The sequence below is a fragment of the Numenius arquata genome, chromosome 7, assembly GCF_964106895.1.
Source record: "Numenius arquata chromosome 7, bNumArq3.hap1.1, whole genome shotgun sequence".
NCBI classification, from domain to species: domain Eukaryota; kingdom Metazoa; phylum Chordata; class Aves; order Charadriiformes; family Scolopacidae; genus Numenius; species Numenius arquata.
The window spans coordinates 6631580-6654004 of record NC_133582.1 but is presented as its reverse complement, the minus strand read 5'-3'; the positions used below and the strand labels follow the sequence as shown (position 1 = coordinate 6654004).

At 38.6% G+C, this 22425-nt stretch overlaps 1 protein-coding gene across 1 annotated transcript in view; it reads left to right on the top strand.

Annotated features, from left to right (window-relative positions):
* Window positions 1-22425, top strand: part of MDN1 (midasin AAA ATPase 1) — a 97664-nt gene that overhangs the window by 70843 nt on the left and 4396 nt on the right. Inside the window, exons 73-99 of the mRNA XM_074150300.1 lie at window positions 65-260; window positions 1780-1939; window positions 2106-2252; window positions 3637-3763; window positions 4704-4809; window positions 5895-6010; window positions 7245-7724; window positions 8288-8514; window positions 8859-9005; window positions 9233-9405; window positions 9778-9939; window positions 10072-10209; window positions 10437-10578; window positions 11278-11447; window positions 11681-11824; window positions 12532-12667; window positions 13308-13627; window positions 13833-13994; window positions 14360-14461; window positions 14619-14820; window positions 15453-15626; window positions 17129-17286; window positions 19124-19213; window positions 20143-20258; window positions 20887-21061; window positions 21706-21779; window positions 21890-22004. Coding sequence (XP_074006401.1) covers window positions 65-260; window positions 1780-1939; window positions 2106-2252; window positions 3637-3763; window positions 4704-4809; window positions 5895-6010; window positions 7245-7724; window positions 8288-8514; window positions 8859-9005; window positions 9233-9405; window positions 9778-9939; window positions 10072-10209; window positions 10437-10578; window positions 11278-11447; window positions 11681-11824; window positions 12532-12667; window positions 13308-13627; window positions 13833-13994; window positions 14360-14461; window positions 14619-14820; window positions 15453-15626; window positions 17129-17286; window positions 19124-19213; window positions 20143-20258; window positions 20887-21061; window positions 21706-21779; window positions 21890-22004 — 4459 coding nt within the window. The remainder of the gene's footprint in view (window positions 1-64; window positions 261-1779; window positions 1940-2105; window positions 2253-3636; window positions 3764-4703; window positions 4810-5894; window positions 6011-7244; window positions 7725-8287; window positions 8515-8858; window positions 9006-9232; window positions 9406-9777; window positions 9940-10071; window positions 10210-10436; window positions 10579-11277; window positions 11448-11680; window positions 11825-12531; window positions 12668-13307; window positions 13628-13832; window positions 13995-14359; window positions 14462-14618; window positions 14821-15452; window positions 15627-17128; window positions 17287-19123; window positions 19214-20142; window positions 20259-20886; window positions 21062-21705; window positions 21780-21889; window positions 22005-22425) is intronic.

Sequence of the window (22425 nt, the reverse complement as noted above, 5' to 3'; positions counted from 1 at the left end):
AGCAGCTGAGAAACTGGCAGGTTTATAAAACCCAGTAACAATTTTGCTTTCCTTTGGTAATTAGGACTCTCTTTAAATTCATGAAGAAGTTTGAAGTTGTTCTGGATGAACCCTGTCGGCCCGCCTTGGTGGAGATCGGTAAGGAGGAGCAGCTGGACTGCTTGGAGAAGCAGGAAGAATCTGAGAACAAAGAGACCAAAGTTCAGAGGCTAAACAACACATTAAGAAAAATTCTGTCTGCTAGAACAGATGTTGCCAAGGTGACTGTATTCTTTATTCTAAGTGTGGGAAGGATATTTTCTGTCTTCTCTTCTATATGTTGCTTTTCACTGATTTATGCAGAAAAATCTTACATAAGTGTCAAATGTGTTGAATATATCATCAACTTTTTGGTCTTACTTGTGTTCAGTGTTATGAAACACTGTGGATAGGTGGGAAAGCAGCATGGAAAGACAAGCACGTTCTGTATTGATTTGGCACAATATCTGTGCTCCAATATAGGGGTGATAGCAGTTACACATTTCATCTCCAAGTTCCCTGCATATTGTCTGCAACTATTTGTTACTTTCCTACTGGTGCAGTAATATGGACTGGAAGTTGAAATTATTATTACCCTTTTTTTTTTTTTTTTTTTCCTAAACAACAAGGACCCAGGCAAATGGTTGTGTGGCTGTAGGGTTTGTGTGTATGTATCAGTGATTAAATATAAAATTACTTTGAGGTTGAATTCTGATATGGAAGGCACTACATTGTCACGTTTGCTGTTGGCTGACAGCTTGTATACTGTGAACATTTGCCTTGGACTAGCTGGTACATGGTAAATCCTACTCCACGGTGCCACAGTTCAGTGTGTCTCCAAGTTGTCCAGCTCAGAAAGGAAGTCAACTAATTTTCTTCCTGACATGGATTCCTATTCACATCCCTTAGTTTTTATTAATAAGATGCAAGGAGAAAACGGTAACTTATCGGAATTTGGGGATGAGTGGGAAAGGCTCAGTAACTCTCAGCTTCCAAGGCTTTGTTCAGTTTCTTCAAGCCAGGAGGGAGGAGGGTGGCTGATCTTGCTCTTGTCCTGTGACAGTCAGGAGGCAGAGTGATGAGGCAGAAATCTGATGCAAATCTAATGGGTTTGGTTGTGGGTTTGGTTTGTTGGTTGGTGGCTTGTTTCTTTGCAAGCCTGTTACTGATAAGCAACAGGGTTGTTGGGTTTGCTTGTTGTGGTTTCACGTTGTCTTCATTCCTTAAACAAGATGCCTGCAAACTTAAATTGAACAACCCATAGGGATTAGCTTTGGACAAGCTGAGGGTTTACTTCTGTTATTTAGTAATTTCTATTTGCGTACTGGTTTTGCTGTTCTTTAGCAGTGCAATTAAATTTGTATCTAGTGGAAATAAAGTGATGATGTTTTTACGTAACGCCCTGAGGGCATTAGTGATTTAGGTTAATGTGCCTGTGAGCTTGGAAGGCCGAGATAGCTGCCCTGAATCAGTGGTAATCTCTCTGAAAGAGCTAATGACAAACACCCAAGAGAGCAGGATCATAGCATCTTCCATTTGTTTGGCTGTTTTCAAAACTAATGTAGCCTGACACATACATATTGTGATTTTCCTCAAGCGTTGGTTCTAAATTGTTCAAAGGATCACATGGCCATGTTTTGGGGTTTCAGATGAATGCAGAATTTAGCCCTTGTTTTTGCAGCAATTTACTCTTAGTGGTCAAATAAGACAGTTTTGAGTATGTGTGTATAATTGGACTGTTTCTTTCATTTCTTTTCGCAGAGGGCACTCCCAGAAGAATGTCAGGATGGCATTGCATTTCATACAGAATCTCTTCAGTATCGTCTGCCTAAGCTTACTAAAAAAATGAAGAAAATGTGTATAACAGTTACAGAAAATAATTCGTTCTTGAGTCTGGTGGAAAATCTTGACCAGTTCACAGGTTAAGTATTCTTGTGGTTTCCACACCATAATTGACCTCTGCAACATAAATAAAACAAACTGGGAAAAGTGTAGATATATAGTTCCCTTCCCAGACAATCTTCCTATCGCTGCTTTACATATGTTAAATTTTCACATCTCTTCTTTCCCTGTTGTCTTCTGTACAGGTGGTATCATTGATTCTGTAGTTGAACTGCAAAACTTAACATTTGATCAGACAGCAGATAAGGAGAAGCAAAAATCAGAGGCAAAGCATATTCAGATGCAAAAGCAACGGGCGTTGTCAGATCTCTTTAAAAGCCTTGCTAAAACAGGTGAGCTTTGACTAGAAATGTGCTTGGTTTAAAAGTACAAAGTTCTTAAGCACTTTACTATTTTTGCCAATACATCAAAACTCACCATAATACTATGTTCTTGAAGTTGTTGAGCCACTAATACGCAGAAGCATTTAACTCTGTCTTTCCCTTTGTCTGTTTACTATGAGGCCTGGTGTGTTAGCCCTTTCAAATACCTTCTGTTCCTCTTGCGTTCCATTAGATGCACCACAGTAGCTTTTCTGAAGCAGAAATCTGCTTTGTCTCCAGTCAGAAGTCACTGCCCAGCTTGTAGGAATAAGAGGGAAGCTCATTATCTTGTATCCATTCTCATCCAGAACTGAAATACAATATTTGATAACAAATTACTCGGTGTCGCAACACTTGGAAAGTAAATGAAAACAAACTCATCCTAAATGCTTTCTTAGAGGTGGGAGGCGGCTTCAGTTGTAGTTTTGAGTGCTTGTTGTTTATGCTACTTAAAAATGAGTTGATGTGTGTATTGAGTAAACAGTTCCCAGAACATTAAGGTCCTTTTTTTTTATTTAGGTGACTGCAAACACAGGTGAATCTGAAGCATGGGGTTTCCAGCACATAAACTTTTCCTGTGTTTTGCATTTTTTGCACCCAGTGGTGCCAAAGGACTCTCTGCCATTGCTGCCCTATGAAGTTTGTGCTGGAGGAATGACGTATTGTGATGATTTAATTAACACATGGGTTTTGCATTTTTACCGGGCTCTGTCTTTGATTCGAGGAGACACCTTTACCTTCCTCATTCATCATCTCTTTCATGTCTTAAAAATGAGGTGATGATCCCTCGCTCAGCTTTCTTAAAGGGCGGTGGAACAGTGAAAAGTGTTGCTCTTAAGACTTGTTCTCCATTTCGTTTGGAAAAAATGGCAACATAACCCGAACAGCTAATGAATATTTCTTACAGGCTTAGCTTACCTTCAGGATACTTTGAAAGGAGTGTTTTAATTGGCTTGAGAGAAATGAGCATGTTTAATCCAGTTTTAAAAATGGCAAAATAACAGCCTTAAGACTGAATTCTAAAAGTACCTACCTGTAACTTTCTCAGCCTGTAGCCTGCTTTACGGGTTCAAGGCTTTTTGTTCTTTCTCTCACCAACCTCCTTTATACACACAGGTCTATGTCTTATTTCGGCTGGGTTCTTGAGCTGGGTTCAGCTGAAGACAGCTAAACTACGATTTTTTCTTACATTATAAAACTTGCAGCATGTTCAAAGACTTGTCAAAATCAGACAGCATCAGGGAAAAAAAACTACATCAGAAGATTTTATATCTTAATACCAACTGTATGAGTGACATTTTTCATATAAAAGATTGAGGGCGTTAAAAGAATGTGTCTTCAAATGTCATTCCAGGTTTGTCTTACCGGAAAGGTCTGTCTTGGTCCCGCTCAAAAGACTGTCATGAAATACTCTACCTACGTCCACTGGATTTGCGTAGTGCCTTAGGTGTAGTAAATTGTACACATGAACTGGATGCCACGTATGTACTCAGTATTTATAACCCATAGATTGTATGCATTGCAGCTATAATATATATAATTTATTGCATGTGGATTTAAACTGGCATTCTTGGACTGTTATTCATTTAAGGTTTTACATACTGCCTTCCCTTCCTCCTATTACTTCTCAGTTTGAAAATCCTGTATAAAGCATCCTGGCACACACAACTGAGCGAGGATTTTGTTGTTAAGGTGTTGGGGTTTTTTTGATTTGCACTTCTGACAACTCTACCCTCAGTTTCATGGTTTCTGTGAATTAGATTTCAGTTAGCCCTCTGCCATCCAGCTTTCTTTGGGATGCTTTGCTGGCATCATATTAGAATGTAGACTGTAATGATTTGATTAAGGATGAGTTGTAATTTACAGGGATTACTTAATTGTTCTGTTTTCATTGAGTAATGGAATATTTCAGGAAAAAATAAATAAACTTCAAAGTGGGCATTTCTGGAAAATCTTACCCTAGAGGAAAGATGTTCTTTCAGATTTTTCTCTGTTGTTTTTCTGGCAGGAAGTGATTTTTGCCATTGAGTCACGCTCGTTATTGTCCTCCTCAGATGTAAGGGTTTAGTTTATCATATCTTTCATCAAGGTCAAAATAAAGGCTTCCCTATCAAGCTGGATTTAGCTGCGTGGGGGGAAGAAAAGAAGTAAATCGCTATTTAAGTGTTAAATAATATTCAAAGCTACAGATTTTGCTGCTATTGCTCAGGGTTTCCTTAGAGTTTATTTTAAAAATTAAATGTTTTCTTTAGACCAAAATACTTGTGGAGAAAATGAAGATTTACAGGATCAATGCATTTGCAAAATAACGAACTGTAAGCAAATTTCTTAGGTTGAAGTGCTGACTTGGCGGTTCCAGTGTGCTGAGGTACTGAAATTATATACCTTTCTAATACCAGACTTTTTTTGTGCTCTTGTCAGGTTGCTGACAGAGATTTCTTCTGCCTGGGATGGATGCCAGAAGTACTTCTATCGGTCGCTTGCACGTCACTCTAGACTTCAGACAGCATTGTTAGCACCTGCCAAGGTAAAACAACGAAGTAAAAATGGAAGTCCTTCTTCTGCTCACTTCATTTTACCAGCTTGGACTGAAATTTTCTAGTATTGATATGAGATCATGCTATCTTTTCTAACATGATACAAAGTACGATATTTTGGGGCCAGTCATTAAATGCAGCATTTTAAAACCTGTTGTCTTATGACTGAATGGTACCAGTTTAGTGAACTAAGTTAATAATTTGTGAAGTGTGCAATATCTTTCATCCCAACAGGTCCCAAATTGCTAATTTTTGTGCATGAAGGAAATTCCTGAAATGCTGAATGAAAGCTTGTCAGGAAAACAAAACCAGGATTAGCTCTTGCTCATGCAAAAAACAGTTGAGCTTTATAATGCCTTACACAGAAAGTGCTGATATATTTCTTTGCTTAAAAATTGGTCTAAAAATCAGTAGAAGGAACAAATGAGTTCTGCCAAATCAGTACCGCTTTTCCAGAATTCCAGGAAAAAGGGATCTCTTCCAGATTCTCCATGCACTTTTGCACTGTGCTTCACCCCTTGTTTTACAACATGATCTTGTCAAGTGTCACAGCTGGCAGTGGCATAAATAACGGAACACGGCTGAGATCAGTTTTGCTCAGTGTTGTGAATGTTTATTTTAAGCTTTAAAATGGGATCCTTTCTAATGAAAGGAGTGAAAGTAATTGTCAGTAAATCTGGTAAAACGAGTTGTGGAAGTGGCTTTAGCAGTGGTCATGAATGTAAAAAGCTAGGCTGGTATCTCTTTAGATTTTAATCATCATTTATGTAAGGAAGCTTTATTATTGGAACTAAATTCCTGATAAGAATTGCTGCAGTGGAGTGCAATTTAATATGACTGTTGTTGCAGAAGCTACTTGAAAATCAAATTTGTATGCAGAATATATAAAAGATGCAGAAAAATGAAGATGAGCAAGCTGTAATAACTGTAATTTTTGTCTGCGTTTTAAGACTGTTTGCTTAAACCATAACCTTTCAGCCTGCCCAGTGCAATGAAACGGAGGCTCAAAGGATGTTCTTTTCTGCTTATTCATCTAACTGTTCCCTCCCACTTTTTCTGTATCTGTCTTCTTTAGGATATTGGACTGGGTAGCATTGAACGATGCAAAGGATTTGCCGCACACCTCATGCAGATGCTTGTCAGGCAGAGACGATCTCTTACGGCATTGACAGAGCAGTGGATCTTACTGAGGTATTTTGCATTTTCCAGCATTTAAATGTTGTCAAGGAGTTTGACAGTAAGCAATTCAGTTCAAGAAAAATGGAAAATAAAGGGGGGGAATTTAATTTTCTTCTACCTACTTCACCATTTCTCGCTTCCCCTCAATTAAGCCTAGATATAAAAAAAAAAATTAAGAGCGGGTAAAGAAAAAAGCAAGAGGTTAGGTATTGTTTATCCTGTCATTGCAGCCAATATTTTTGATTCAAAATAATTTGGGAAAAACAAGCATACATGAAGACCGTGAAATAATTACTCCAGTTAACTGAAAAGTTAAATCCATAGATTAAGTCTCTCACGTGGTGTTGGCCTAAGTGAATTTTGGCTCTTTTCAAGTCATTGGTTTGATTTGGAACAAATAAATAATCTGGCACTTTGAGCCAATATGAAGAAACTTCAACAGCTTACAAAGAGAAATTCTAGAAAGGTGAGAGATACTAGATCTTGTGTCAAAACTGTAAAAGGAGAAGTATACGGGAAGGCTCACTCACTTGGTGTGATTTTTCACTCCATTGCTTGACTCATCGGTTTCACTGGAAACTCCACTGTTGCGTATTTGTGCTCATCACTATTGTAATCCATAGCACTTGTTGAAGTTGGGTCAGGAGCTATTTCCTCTGTACAGAAAAGGAAATCTAGACTGGAGATCAGTGGTGCAAAATTTATGTTAACACTAGGAAACCTGCAAAAACAAACAAACAAACTCCCAACAAAACAAACAAAAGCCCAAAACAAATACAGTTGGAGGAATGGTAAAACTTCTAAGACGCTTACCTGCATTGCTCTGAGTTTCATTGCGAATCAGGTTAATCATTTGTTATAAGCTGACTATTATGCAGCACTTCAGAGCATGAAGGTGTGTTAGAATCTAATTTGCTTTTATAATAGAGGAAAATGAATAATATTTGAGTGTTGGGCCAGGACTTCTAAGGGTTGTTTGAAAGCTTGGTGTAGATACTGAGAAATCTCACAAAGCCCTGTTTTCAGGACAACTCAAACACATGCAGTGTAGAGAAAAATTCAATAATTAAGTAAAACTTTTTTTAAAAAAAGACAACTGTCATTTTAGTTTTTCCAGAAAAAGTTTTACTTCGACCAAGTTCCCATTATCTAGAGCTTTTCTGAACTTAGTCTAAAGGTTGAGCTTTTCAAAGGGAAGTACAGCATAAAACTCAGTGATTGTAACTTTTCCTTCTTTCTTAACCAGGAACCTCCTGAGCTGTGTACGAGAGATAGACTCTAGGCTGACCGCTGACAGAGAATATAATGTAGCATTTCCTCCTCAAGACAGTATTCGGCGCTGGACCGACAGACTGCAGCAACTCTCCATGCAGTGCGTGATGGCTCTGGAGGAGCTCTCTTGGTTTATACAATGCTGCCCAAAAGAAGAGTCAACAAAGTGCAGTGACAACGAAAGGCCAGATGCCAAAACAAGTACTTTTCAGAGTTCAGGAACTGAAATGGGAAATGTTTTTACGGGAATACCTGACCTAATCCCCTCAGAGCTAAAATACCTGACTCCAGTAGCAATCGAGCAACTGCCTCCTGGGTGCAGGATGCGAAAGAAGGATGAGTTGTGGCTGCAGCTCGCTACACGACTGATGGCGATGCTGGCAAACGTGAAGGCAACGAAAGCAGAAGTGGACAAGATAAGAGAACGGTCACGTGAGACCTTGTTTTATTCCTGGTGAGTTCTGTATGTGTGTGAAATGGAATCTGTATGTTTTATGTTCATATCAGGCGTGGTTAAGATCATCTTGAAAATGTTTGGCTAGGCATGTCTTGAAAAGTGGGCTCAGGTGCTCTTGAAGCTTGTTTCTGTTCATTTTTCTTGTAGAATGCAGTGGCCTGTTTAAAAAACAAATGAATGCGTCGTCTTCCACTGCCCTGACAAGTCAGAAAAAAAATCCATCTCAGTCCATCTCAGCTTCTTAGTTTGTCTTTCCTCTCCTGGGATTTCATCTCCGTAGCTCCTTAGTAATGGGGTGAATTTCAGATGTCAATTTAATGAAGAAATTTTTATTTTAAAAGAAATCTATACCCTATTTAATAATAATAATCCTCTCATTTTCTCTGTGCTTCAAACAGCGTGAGTATAAGTGGCACGTCTGTTTGGTGTCAGAATTATTATTTAATAAGTTCAAGATGGAGATCAGTTGCCTTCCCCCCCCCTCTGTGCCCCATTAAAAGGTTTAAGATTAAGTTGAACTGTTTGTTCTTCTTTCAGTATTATGGTGTTTCTTGTTGCAGGAGAGACTTCGAAGTTTGCATATCATCAATGAATTGTTTGCTGGAAATCTCAGCTCAGTTACAAGGCATAGAGTCCCTGTTTCTTCCAAATGGGGAAGACAAGGAAGCTGTAAATCAGATGGCCCTAGTGAGGAGCCTAAAGTATATAGAAGAAGAAGTTAATAATACATCTGTGGATTTCACAGCCTGGAGAACACAGCTTCTTGCTTCCATGTCAAATTGCAGTGGTAAGGACGATTCTTCTCTGCCCATTTTGTAATTTAGATAAAGATATGAGAATCCATTACTTCGATTATTGCAGAAGATGGCTCCATGTTTGTTCAGATATTCAGAAATTATGAAATTCAAACTTGCAAAATTTAGTCCAGACTTAATTTGTGCAGTAACCTTTTTTCCCCCCTTAGTTGCTGATGACAGATCTTATACCATAGTTGCAGGTCAGGATTAGCAAGGAGATTTTAGTAGAACTATATAGTAAAAAACGCGTAGGGCTTATCATGCCCCTTGCGTAAGGGGAAACAGAGTAACCTGTAATTTAATGTGCTTTTCTGTCTGTGTTATGGTTCAAAAGGAAATGAAAAGTCAGATGAAGAGTTTGTGGAGCACTTCTCAGCAAAAGTGGAGACTGTGATTCATGTTGTTCTGTATGCCATCCAGTGTCTGGTGGAGAGAAAACAGAAGGATGGAAAAGAAGAAGAAAAGTCTTCAGAGGAAAATGGTAAGTTTGTTAAACTTACCAAAAAGTTTACTTAAGGGGGAACAGGAGAGTTTAAACTTAAATATTCCTTAAACTGTGTCTAACGGAGGTACCAATACACAAAGAAATGGCCATTTTAATAGATGATGTCTATTTAAACAGATAGGATGGATATTTCTAGGTTGTTCGATGTAACGTTTTTAGAACGTCTGACTTGATTTCCACATTTTTTCATGTATTTCAAACAGAGGATGAAGCCTCATTTGACGCAATTAAAGCAGGACATATAACTAAGCTTTTGGATGAAGATCTGTCTGCTGATTTGGATTCTTTGAATGTTCAGAAAGCAATTTTAGCGGTTTCGGAACTCCTGGAGAACCTGAAATCTTATGGGGAAGATTACACTTCAGATAAACACAAGGTAAAATTGTTCTTCTCTAGAGTTTTTGGCTTGGGGGTCTCAAAAGACTTGGAATTGTGAACTTTGATGGTTAAATGTCCATTGTTTCTTATTGTCTGATAGCTTAGAACTAGAAGCATGTGAGAGAAATGGTCAACTACAGGTACTCTTCTGTAGTGCAAAAGCCAGGTGTTCCTTTTAGTAAGAAGAACGGTTTTAGTTTTTCTGAAAACCTAGAAAAAACTCCAGAAAGTTTAGAAATTGTATTTAAACTTGCCTAGTGATATTTCTGGTTTGAGCATCTGTTTTCAGTCTCTATCGTCACCCTCTCTGAGGTGCATCTCAGCGTGTACATGATCGTGTTTGACAGCTGTTCTTTGGTTTTAACAGCAGTTCTTCAACCAGTCCTGCTATTTGCTGGTGCGCCTAAAGCCCATGCTCTGCAAGTATTCAGACCTGATCCTGTTCTACCTCACTGTTTCACTGGCATCTCACAGGAGTACTGGAAAACTGCTTTCTGTTTTAACTAGCATTTTTACAGAGCTTGCCCAAAAGGTAAGTTATTAGAGATAAGAGTGGATATATGGTAAGCATATATTTAATGTATACAAAAGTCTTAAGTAGAAACTAAGCTGAAAGATGCACTTACTACTACAGAAAGTTTTGAGTTCCTGTTTGTCTTTATAGGGGTTTTGCCTGCCAAAAGAATTGCTTGAAGAGGAAGCTGGAGAGGGAGCAACACAGTTTCACGATTATGAGGACGGTGGTATCGGAGATGGGGAAGGCAAGAAGGATGTGAGCGACAAAATAGAAAGTGAAGATCAGGCAAGTGTTTTGGGTTGTTCTTGTTTAATTCAGGTAAAACTGAAAAAGCCCTTGAAATCCACGTTATGGATGTCTCCGGTAAAAGAAACATGAAGTTACTTTCAGTCTCCTATTTAGCTTGGCTTTATAAGCTTACATGCAAAGATAAAATGTTGTTTGGTACTTTTAAGTAAGCTTTAATATATAGGCAAGACCCACTGTAATTTTTGGCTTTACCAATAATGCAGATAGAAGACAGTTTTCAAAAGGGTGAAGAGAAGGAGAAAGAAGATCCAGATTCTAAACCAGACATTGAAGGAGAAGACAATGCAATTGAAATGTCAGAGGACTTTGAAGGAAAAATGCATGATGGAGAAAAGGAGAAAAAAGGTTTGGTCCTTCCGCTGTGGAAAACTTACAAAAATATCATAGATTAGTTTATATAATGAAGCATATACTGAAAAGTCAGTGTTAACAACACAGTAGTGCCATTTGTATATGAATACTAAGAAGTATTAATATGAATGCAAAGAAGTGTACGAAGAAAACACCATCTCTCTTCTGTCACTGTGGTGGTTTTGGAATGAAGGGAGCTGATTCTTCCTTCCTGTTGTGAGCTGAAGCTAACGTGGCTTACAAATTACAGCAATGTTAATCTACTTTCAAATCTCTGACAAAGTGCTGAGAATAAATTCATCTGCACAAGAAAGGAAATTCCCAAGCTAATGAACAGATAAAGTGGATTGGACCTTTCTCCTCCCAGTAATGCCAAACCATTTTGAAAATGGAGGAGGGGGAAGGGTAAGGAAGAGAGAATTTAAATCATCCAAGTTTTGCACGTGTGACTGTTAGTCTGAGGGAGAGAATTCTCTGTGCCCATATGTCCAAGAGAACACTCTGGAGCACATAATTAGGACCCTGCTCTCCCGGGTGTTGGTGCACGTGTGTCTTTTTGGCATCTCTCAATTAACCTTCTCAATTAGGGTGATGAAATTAAGGTGCAGGTATGACTGCTTGTTTGTTTCTGAAGTTAACAAAAAGGTTGGCTTTATCTCTTCTGTACTGAAACACATCCTGAACTGTGCACAGAAAACGATGAAGACTCAGATGAAGAGGAGGACCTGGATAAGCAGATGGGAAATCTTGATAACGCTGAAGCTGATGATAAACTGGATGAGAGGCTCTGGGGGGATGAAGATGAAGATGATGATGAAGATGCCAGTAGTAAAACAGAAGAAACTGGACCAGGAATGGATGAGGTAAAGAGAAAAGGGGTGGGAAGAAATATATCAAAGGAATTAAACTCTGTTAATTTGATGGGATCTAGACCATGAACTCCCTTGCACAGCTCTTGGTCTTGGAAAAGGACAATTTGAATATATGGCAAGTTACTTAGTGCTGTCGTTTTTTGTGTAGGAGATGATGTCTTGTCACTCAGACTTTGAGAAGCAGGTACCATAATTGATTTTGTTTTGAATTTGTTGGTTAATAGGAGGATTCAGAGCTCGTTGCAAAAGATGACAATTTGGGCACAGGAAACAAGGATAATAAAAAACAGCCTCCCAGGAATGAGGAAGAAGAGCAACAAGAAGACGACAGTGGAAACAAAGAGAAAATCCATGAACAAATTGATGAGGTAACAATGATTTAGTCTACGTAGAATATCTTGCTGTTGAACGATATTCTGTTGCTCACATCATGCATTTCTGAGAATTTGAAATGCTCTTTGTTTAATAGTGAAGTGCACTGAAAAAAGCTGTTTCATTTCAGAGTTAAAAATAAACCATATTGTATCCATGATATTATATGTGTATTTTTTGATCCATAGTCCAGAAAGAATTTTTGTTTGCACTAAACTGAACTTGTAATGGCTACCAAAACAGACTTTACACTAAATTGATATTTTGATGGACAAAGTTTGAAAGATCTTGTTCTGCTGCGTTTAGCAACAGAAACACTTTAAGTCAGTGGCACTCATCCCCAGAATCTGTATTACACTATGCTTGAAGATTCTGCACAGTATGCGAGAGTGCCTTTACCATCTGCAAGAATGCAGATTCTCTTCAGAACCTCAGCTAGGAAAATGGGATTCTGAACACAAAATGTGCTGTTTTGAAGAAGTAACAACTTACATAAATGCATTTGCCAAAATTAATCTTTTTTTCTGCTATTTATACATAAGGCTGTGTACCACTGGAAATCTGTCTTTAACTGATCAGAATGTAATAGTGTATCCAGTATTTCTGTGTCCTAGAGAATTCAGTAGTATCTTATTTCTCATCTTTGCCTTTCCTCCCACTTACTACTTACCTGTTATTTCCCCCCCCATTCTTTTGCTGACAGCGTGACTATGATGAGAACGAAGTAGATCCTTATCATGGCCAGCAAGAAAAGCAGCCTGAAGTTGAACCTTTGGACCTTCCTGATAATTTGAACCTGGAGAATGATGGGAAGAGTGATGAGGAGGAAGAGGGTGAAGGTACAGCTGAAAATCTCTCTACAGATTCCCAGATGAAAGCCAAATGGAAATAGGGAGGAACGGTCAGATAAAGGGGCTCTTTTTCTCTATAGAAAGAAGAGAGGGGGTTGTAGAATTCTGTATAACAAGAAGCTGCAAATTCACTTCTGTGTATCAAAATGCCAAGATACCAAATGCAGGCCAGATAAGGAAAATGCTGCAATGTCGAGTTCTTTACCTCCCTTTCATGCCCTCTGTGGAGAAGGCTTTCTCTTGTTATCCAAGCGATACACCCCAATTTATGCTAGAAGCTCCTTATTTCATTTTCTAGTTGCTTTTTGTGGTTTCTGTTTTTTCTATGATACTTACAAGCATTTGTACTTAGTCAACTGACCCTCAAGAATACTGAGTTAAAAGAAGTTAATAGGTTAATAGGAATTCATCCTGCTGCATTGTTAGCTACAAACCAATTGTGACTTAAAGAAATTACCTGCTATAGAAAATCATAGATTTTGTGTATAGAATTATCAGTATTTTCCTTAAGATTTTTTTTTTTTTTTCAGGCTGGGTAGTTTTATTCCAAATATCTGTAATGTTTCCTGGCTCTGGACTTCACTGAAAGTTTTGTATACCTTTCTGATTTTTTTTTTTAATCCAGAAGAAGAAAATGCTTTTGAAGTAGATGAGAAACCCATTGATTTAAATGAGGCAGAGAAGACAGAAGAACAGGAGGAGGAAGATACTGGTGAGACAGAAAGAGACAATCAAGATGCAGAACCAGCTGAAGAAGGCATTTCTGAAGATAAAGAGGAGAAGGAAGATGAAGGGAACAAAGATGCCGATGATCAAGAAGAAAATGCAGAGAATACTGAGGATGCAGCACAAGAAGAGGAGGAAGAATCAAAACCACCTGATGAGGAAAAAAATGAACCTGCTGAAGATAAGGGAATCCCCACTGCTGACCAAGGCCTTCAACCTCAGGTAGAGAGTAATATAAGCCCTGTTTTATTTTTTTATTTTTAATTACCTTATTATACAAGACTTAAGAAATCGATGGGTTCTATGATGCTCTGAAACAAATCTTACTTAAACCGGTGTATTTCTGTCATCTGTATTCCTGATATCTCCTTAGCCTTCTCTTTCCCAATGTTTTTTAGAATGTTAAGATAAACAGATGTTATTTCAGGAAGAAGAGGATAAAGATAATTCAGAGACGGATGAACAGATCCCTGAGCCCGAGGAAAGAATGGAGCATGAAACACAAGGGCAGACGGGGCAAGAAAACCTGCAGAGTGACAGTGCTGTTGAGCTGGCTGGAGAGGCTTCAGAAAGAGACCAGTCCAAAGAGGTGAATGACATGGGAAGTGTCCCAGTTTAAAATGCTGAACTTGTTACAATCAAGGAATTGCTGCCGTATTTTTAAGAATTGTGTCTAAGATTCAAGGTTTAGAACACCAATTATAAATTAACTGAAAAAAATTGAAGACCATGTAGATACCTTCATAGCAGCCAAAACTGTGTGGTAAGTTTAGGCTAATTGTGGAGCTGCAGACCTGTCCCGTCTGCTCTCCACAAGAATAATACTTGCAGTTGTGAGCTGTTTGTCATTCACAACAGAAGGTAGCACAGCACTGCAGTTCAGCTGCTCAAATTTGTCTACAACAGTTGCTAAATCCCCTTTCAGTTACCGTTGCAATTTGTTTGGTCTCTCAGGAATACGGAAGCGGAGCTTCAAGTGCAAATCAAGCAGAAGGCCATGAATCCACGCGCATGGCCCGGATGGCTTCTCAGAAGCAAAGCAGAAAAAATACCCAGGTTCATCTCTTCTTTTAATTGTTTTATTTTATTTGAATGTCTTAATATTAACCAGCAAATAGGCAGGACTTGGTTTCTCCTTGTTAAAACTCCTGTTCTAATCGGTGTTTGGTTGCACCTCACTTGAAGTTCACAGTGTTAATCTGTTCTCTTTCAGAGTTTCAAGAGGAAACCCGGTCAGGCGGACAATGAGCGCTCAATGGGAGATCACAACGAGCACATCCACAAGCGACTGAGAACCATAGAATCCAGCAGTGACGCAAAGCAGGATACAACTCAGCCGAAATCAAACGTGGAGGAGGCTGAGGCATTTGAACATATTAAGCAGGGCTCCGAATATTACGATGCACAAACATATGGTACGGTGATATTTCTGGGTGTAAAGAGTTGCAGTTGCAGAATCAAATCCTGAAGCACCCCTATTTACTGTAGTCTTTCCCAGCACGTTTTTTTCCAAGTTATATTTAACAATTCTTCCTTTGGTTTAAGATGTAGCACCATTTCACTACAATAAATGCTCTCTTTGGCAGTCAGGTTCAAACTAATGGTAACATTTTTTGAAAATGCTGAATTGACTTAGGAAAATGGATTTTAGTTTAATAAACATATTTAAAATCTATTCTCTCCAATTCTCTCTTCAATTACTTTGATGCCCAAACTGCTACCACACATGCAAAATATTTAGGATCGCACAATAGGTTCTTTATTCGGTATCAATCGAATAGATTTTCTTTAAAAATATTTCTCTAATCTAAATTTAATTAAATAAATTGCTTCTATTAAAGTAACTGTATTTTATCCATCAGGTTTTCAGGGCAATAGCTCATGGCACAGCACAGTGAAAGACAAAACTGAGGTTTGAGAGAACAGCTCTTCTGCAGTTCACTAAAACTGATCTGCAGTGGCCTCAGAATGTAGCATTTTTTTTTTTTTGCAACTTCATGACTTTCCTTCCTCTTTCCCCTTAGTAAGAGTTGTTGTCTTTATACAGATGTAGCTAGCAAGGAGCAAGAGAAATCTATTATGCCCCTTGAAGAAAAGGAAGAGAGAGATTCTGAAGATGCCACTATGGAAACAGAAATGCAGGACAATGAGGATCTCACAGCAGTCGACACAGAGGAGCTGAAGCCAGAAAAAAAGAATTCTACTGCCACTAAGACTCCTGGTACATTAACTTAAAACACGTTATAAACTTATGCTGATGTGCATCTGTAAACCTATATGTAGGTATTTATATTTGGAAGTAATGGATATGTATACCTTTTATAAGAGTAAAACATCTGCTCTTAATTGAGTTTGCTGCAGCAGGATTCTTATTCCTGCCTAGAAACCAGCGTTAGCCTTTGCTGAATCAGTTGAGTGGCAGAGGGGTTTCCTGCGTTCTTTCAAGTTAATGGTCTCTAATCTTTATCAACTTCTTTGAAGAAATAAAAAGTAAATACTTTCCTGCTGGTTAGACACAATGCCAATTCACTTAATTAATTGGCGTGTTTCAGTGCATTCCAGCGTCACCGGCATCAGCACCACATAACTCAGCTTTTCTTGTGTGTAACTTCTGCCAAAACATCAAGAAGTTGAGGAGCTTGCCTTGAACAACGTGCGGTGAGGTAGCACCGAAGCGTCGCTGCCTCATTGCTTTCTTCCTTAACTGGGAATGCAATGAAACAAAACTGAGCTGCCTAATAGAAAATCGGATGGTCGGTAGAGGAGAAGACAGGTCTGATGTGTAAGCCACACAGCCCTCACAAGCAAAATAAGCTAGATAGAAATAAGTATCTCTTACCGATTGCAACAAATGTATTCAATTTTGATGAATCTAAGTAAATGGCACTGCAGCTTGGAATTTTGAATAGTTTTCTTATCAAACAACACAAAAACTGGCTGGAGAGGGGAGACGAGTTTTACCAGCCTGGTCTCACTTTCTTGCCTCCCACTCCCTTCAGGTTTAATCTCTTCACTTAAATCTCTTGCCAGACTCATTAGCTTTACAGTACAGGCACGCAGGTAATCACTCTGTTAGGTTTTCCACATGATTGTCTAGCAGTATGTTCTGAAAAACTAGGATCCTTGAAACATCTCCTACAATGTCATACTTTATTTTTTCTTAGAATAATTCTTAAAAAATGAGTTGTTAAACAGTGTAGTATAGTTGAAACATTAATAAAAGAAAATCTTCAGTCCATTCCTTTATTTGTAAATTGATTTCTGATTTACCAGAAACAGTTCCATTACAAAAACTAGAGAGTTAAATATGAGATAAGAAAAGATTGCCATTATTTTTTTTTAATGATGATTTTCTGAATGTTCTCAAATTGCTTTATGCCTCCTGTCACTGTCAGGGAGGCTCTGAAGCTCAAAAAATGTACTTCCCCAATGGAATTTTCAGATGTTAAAGATCCATTTGCTAATATTTTGTTCATTTGGCAGGAAGGTTATAAGAGAGAAAAACAGTTTGCATGAGGAAATGCATGTTTATTTTTTCCAGTGAGTTGCAAGGTCTTGTATTCATCCTATTCCTAGAATGGGTTGTCTTAAAATTTGTGCGTTTAAAAAAAAAAGCCTGGGTTGTACTACAAAGCATGTAAAACTGTGAAAGAGTCGAGATACAATATTAGTTCTTGAGTTATGTGTGATCTACAAAGTTATTCATTAGTTTTGTGATTGTAGGGCCGGGTGAAGCTGAGCCGGAGATCCAGCCTTTTGACTTGGAGGATGTCAGTGACCCTACAACAGAAAAGCCCCCACCGGTGGCTGAAGAGAAGCCAGAGAGAAGCAAGGACTCGACCATACATACAGCCCATCAGTTTCTGGTGGACACTCCCCAGGTGTGGTACCCAGTGCGTCGTCTTGCAGCTTCTGTTGTAGAAACAGTCATTTTTATTTGACGTGTGGTAGCGAAGCTCTGTGAATGCAAAAGTTTAGAATTACTTTCATTCAGACGACTCGCTGGTCTTTAATAGCAGAATGAAAGTAAACCGCGTACCCAACTGGTGTATACACAGCTGAACGATGACTTTAAAATGACAAGTCCTCCCCATGCTTTTGTGGGAAGGCCCCATCCTCACTCTTCTAAACAAAACCCACCTCCTTTTGTTTTTCTGACTGTCAGGGACTTTTTCTCAGATGAATCTGCTGATCAAATGCTTGGGTGGAGTGGAAAGCGATGGACAAGGCTGTGTGGCCTGAAGATAAAAAAAGGGTTCAGAGTAATGAGAGTGCTAGGCTTCAGTGACTTTGAAACACCATTGGGGACAAAGAATTCACTTCAGTTGATTCGTTACAATATAGTACTTCCTCAAAAAAAGCTGATGGCGAGTACTGTAGAACCTTTGTGGGTGTTTTATGAGTGTCTCAATTCAAAACATATTATCATAGCCTAGAAAGTCCTAGAGCTTCATGTACCACTCATAGTTTCCCAGTGCAAAGGGTTAGTTTTATTTTCTCATAAAGAGCTATGGCATAAAAGCAGCTGATGGTGGATAACCAGTTAATGAAGTAAGAATATTTTCAGTGTCTATTTTTTTGAAGTATTGACCTTTCATGCTATAATATTGTGTCCTGAGTATATACTTGGAGGGTGATATTTTACCTTTTCTGTGCAGAGCAGGGAAAGGACGGTGGGCCAGCTATAACTGGTATGTCCATCTTAATGCCGAATGTTGCAGGTTTTTGGAAAAAGGCTGCTCAATGCAAGAGTTCTCTCCTGTTGTCAGAATAGTTAGCTGCCTTTTTTTGTTGTGGTGGTTTTTTTTTTTTTTCAATTGACTTGCAAAACCTGAAACAGGAGGGGGAGCTCGCAGCACCAGTTACAGAGGAAAACGATGCTGGGGAAAAGTGCAAGTTCTCACCTTTCAGTAAAAGGAAGAGGGAAGAAGCCCCCTCCGTGTTCTTCTTCGTCCCTTAAACCTGCAGCAGTTGACCAAAGGGGCTGCTGCTTGAGGAATGAGCAGTTATTGATACCATTTAATTTGCATTCATAGGCTTACTTTCCTTAATCCGTAAACGTGCAGGTTATGCAGACCCTATACTACTGTTTGCTATGTTTTTACAAGTTGGTTTTACTTGGTTTTACAAGTCAGAAACTGCCAATGAAAGCACAATGAAAGTAAAAAAAAAAAAAAAAAGTGTAATGAAGCTTGGGTCTTCATTAACAAGAATGGTTTATCAAATAGTATTTGCTGGCAGGTAAAGAGGAAGATTGTCATTCAGTTCCTTAAGTGGTTTGAATGAAACTTTTAAAAAAAAAACCCTAAAATTAAATGAAGCATGTTATATTTTGGAAGGTACTAGTTGGGTAGTATTCAGTAGTTTGATCTCCATTATACTGTTATTAAATCTGCTGCTTCTCAAGATCATTTCATTGAATTACCTTGAAGTTCTGTATTTGATTATTTTCGGTGTCTGTATCACAGATGCTCCGAGCTTTGTTTCTATGTTGATTGTGTTACAGATGCAGGTATTTGTGGGGAGGTATTTATCCTTCCTGTACATGGAAACTGTTTAAAAAATGGAGCTTTAGAATCTTCATTTACGGTTTTTTGGGTATTTTTGTGTCTATAAGAACAATGCATTCTTACTTTTTTATAGTTTGCTATAGTTTGGGGATCACTAGATGTATGAACTTACTTTTCTGTCTAATAAATCTCATAACTACACTTCTAGCACATCGTTAGAGATCCTGAAGAGCTAAGAAAGGAACTTGAAAGGCAACTGGAAGCTTGGCAGACACAGCAGTCTGGAACTCCGGATGAGGTTTGTGACCTCGTTTTAATGTAAAACTCTCATAAGAATCCTTCATCGCGTTATTTCATCTTGTTTTACTGCTGAAGCATTGAGGGAGCCAAGTAGGCTGGAATCTAAATATTCAAAATAGCATGATTTAGATGTTATTTTCGTTGTTATGTCTGACTTATTCTGGAAAAAAAAAAAATTACTCTTAAAGCAGGATGATGTTTCCAATTTTGTTTTGAACGTGATGTGTGCTGTTTGCAGAAAGTTACTCTGCCGATAACGACTTCTAAAACTTGTGTAGTTAGAAACTTTAGTTAGAAAATTTTTCTCAGTCCTGCCAAGCTCCTTCCATTTTGAGTTGTCACCTGCAGTTCAGTGCTGGACACCACTTTCACAAAATTATGATGGACAGAAGCCGTCTCCTTCAGTCGCGGTGGTGGAGTTTGAGCTCACCAACAGCACAACCAGAATATGATCCTTGCTCTGACTGTCCTAGTCGTGAATTGTAAACCATATTTAGAAGTAATTCCTGAATGAAATTGCCAGTGTGTAGAGGCTGGATTTTGCTGGATTTTAATTAATAGAAGTAATACTGTTTGTGATGGCTGATAGAGAAAACCAGCAGACTTTACGGCTTGCCTTGCTGTAATACCAACTATCAGAGGGTGGCTGTTACAAGATTTTCCTGTATCAACAGCAGTGCCAAAGTTGCTTTGTGTGTGGAATGGTCCTTGTGCAGCGTTGTAGCAGCAAGGAACATTTATTGTTAAATGCAAATGGTCATCTTTACGGAGTTCTCACCAGACACCCTTACAGTTCCAGCTGATGTTACCTACTGCCTCCCCCTTGGTACGCTGAGGTTTGGTTTCTTTTTTCAGGCAGTGCTTCCCAACTTGTTGGTTTTTTTCATAATTCGCCTTTATTTCTTTCTGTGGTGTATGATGTTTTAGGAGAAGGAAGCAGCGCAGCTGTGGCAGAGGTATTTAGTGCTGACAGCTCCCCTCTCACAGCAGCTTTGTGAACAGCTACGACTCATCCTGGAACCCACTCAGGCAGCCAAACTGAAGTAAGTTGAGTCTTTCTGAGGCTTCTGGTTTCTTTAAACTCCTGGTTTTGGAGGGCTTTAACCTCTCTACAACTGCTGCTCTGTGTTGTTCTTGCTCTATAGCAATTATTCGTGTTTGCAAATGCATTAATTTCACTTTCATATGGGAGCACTGGGTTATTTTATGAAAAGCAAAGGTGATGTAGTAGAAGGTACCCATCCTGAGGATATTGCCTCTTATTTTTTCTTCTGTGCAACAGGTGATCAAACTGACTTAAACCCATGAAGTGCTGTTGAGTCAGAGCTTAAGTTAAATGTCAAAATGTTCTACGTTGGTGTTAGTGTTGTGATTTTTATTTTCTTTAAGAGATCTAGACTTGTTGCAAACTGGAAGAGTCTAAATTCAAGGTCGTCTTTCCATTTTAAGCACCTAGATTTAAGAACTTCTTTAAAAAACACTGAATGTCCACGTTGCATTAAAAATTTGAACTTTTTAAAATCTATACCTAAATATGAATATTAGAGCTACTAATTTTGGTTTTATTATATTTTACAAAATTTTGTTATTTTGCTGCATAGGCCGGGATTTCCAGAATGAGATATTTTCTGATAATTCCCTGTCATTATGTCTTTTTTTCTTAACTTTCAGAGGAGACTACAGAACGGGGAAGAGACTGAACATGCGCAAAGTGATTCCGTATATTGCCAGTCAGTTCCGAAAAGATAAGATCTGGTTGCGAAGGACCAAGCCCAGCAAACGACAGTACCAGATCTGCTTGGCCATTGACGATTCCTCTAGCATGATAGACAATCACTCCAAACAGGTAAAATAAAAACTTTGGAAGGAGTCTGAAGAAACTACCCCTGGATGATGAATGTGTCAGTTGGTGACTTGTTTCAGGCAGAACTGGTGGCCTTTGGAAAGTCTGACTCTGGTGATTCTGGAGCAGTTATTTTTCTGGTCCACGCGCTTGAATTCTTCTCGCTTCATGTCTAAGAGATTTGTTACTAAAAGATGAGTGAAAGTTAGCTGAAAGGAGATGTTAAACATGTTAGGGATGTACATATCCACTGGAAAATTGCTTTTTGGTAGCCTATAAAAGGCCAAAATTTGCTTTGCTATGCAGTTCATTGGAGGATTAAATACTAGTTCATCATAGCTCACTTGTTAGGGGTTTTATTTATTAAAAATGGGTGTTTTCCTTCTAAAAAGTTCCTTCAGTGTTTATTTCATTAGCCTGCTCGCGGTGTATCTCTAAATCAATCAGCTGAAGCCCTCAAGTAGAACTAGTGTATCTTTATTGCGATGACCGTCTTGCGTAACTGTAACAGGAAAAAAAGATAGGAAGTCTCTCCGCTTATTTTACTAGACGATGAAAAATAATTTCTTCATATTTCATAGTGAGCCGTGAGTAAAACGCGGAATATCCTCTTTTTGATGTAACTTTTTTTTTTTTTTCTTCAATAGCTTGCCTATGAATCCCTGGCAGTTATTGGAAATGCACTGACTCTTCTAGAAGTGGGACAAATCGCTGTGTGTAGGTGAGTTTATATGAAATCTTGAGTTTTCTTCAAGACTGCAGAGCAGAATGTAAGTATACTGGTAATTTTTTTTTTTTAATATGGTAATTTTTTTTTTTTCTTTTCTACAGTTTTGGAGAGACGGTTCAGCTGCTGCACCCGTTCCACGAACAGTTCAGTGACCAGTCAGGGACACGGATATTGCGTCTCTGCAAATTTCAGCAGAAGAAAACAAAAATAGCCCAGGTACACAAGAATTGCCAACCTCTTGCCCTGGAGGCAATCTTCCCCCCAAGACAAGACACCAGCAGCTTCGTGGTTTCCTGATCACTTTGTACCGTTTACTGGTTGGTTATATTTGAGAGTGTGGTAGGTGGTTAGATAAAAAGAGGGAGAATGGTGACAATTTTGTAATAGTAAGAGTGTTTTCTCACTTTTAGTTCTGATGGATGCCACTTTTAAGCATTCACCTATCTCTGCACTGGGTGTTAAACAGTATTTTGGGTACAAGCTACTGGGTACCCCAACGCCAAAGAACGTCAAAGTTAGTTGGAGTTCAGGAGGTTTTCATGCCATGGCTTCCACTGTAGTAGTAGTAGGAAGAGCTTCATGATTCTATGTTTGTCAGACTTGACTGATTTCAGAAGAAAATAAGTTTCTGTAGTTT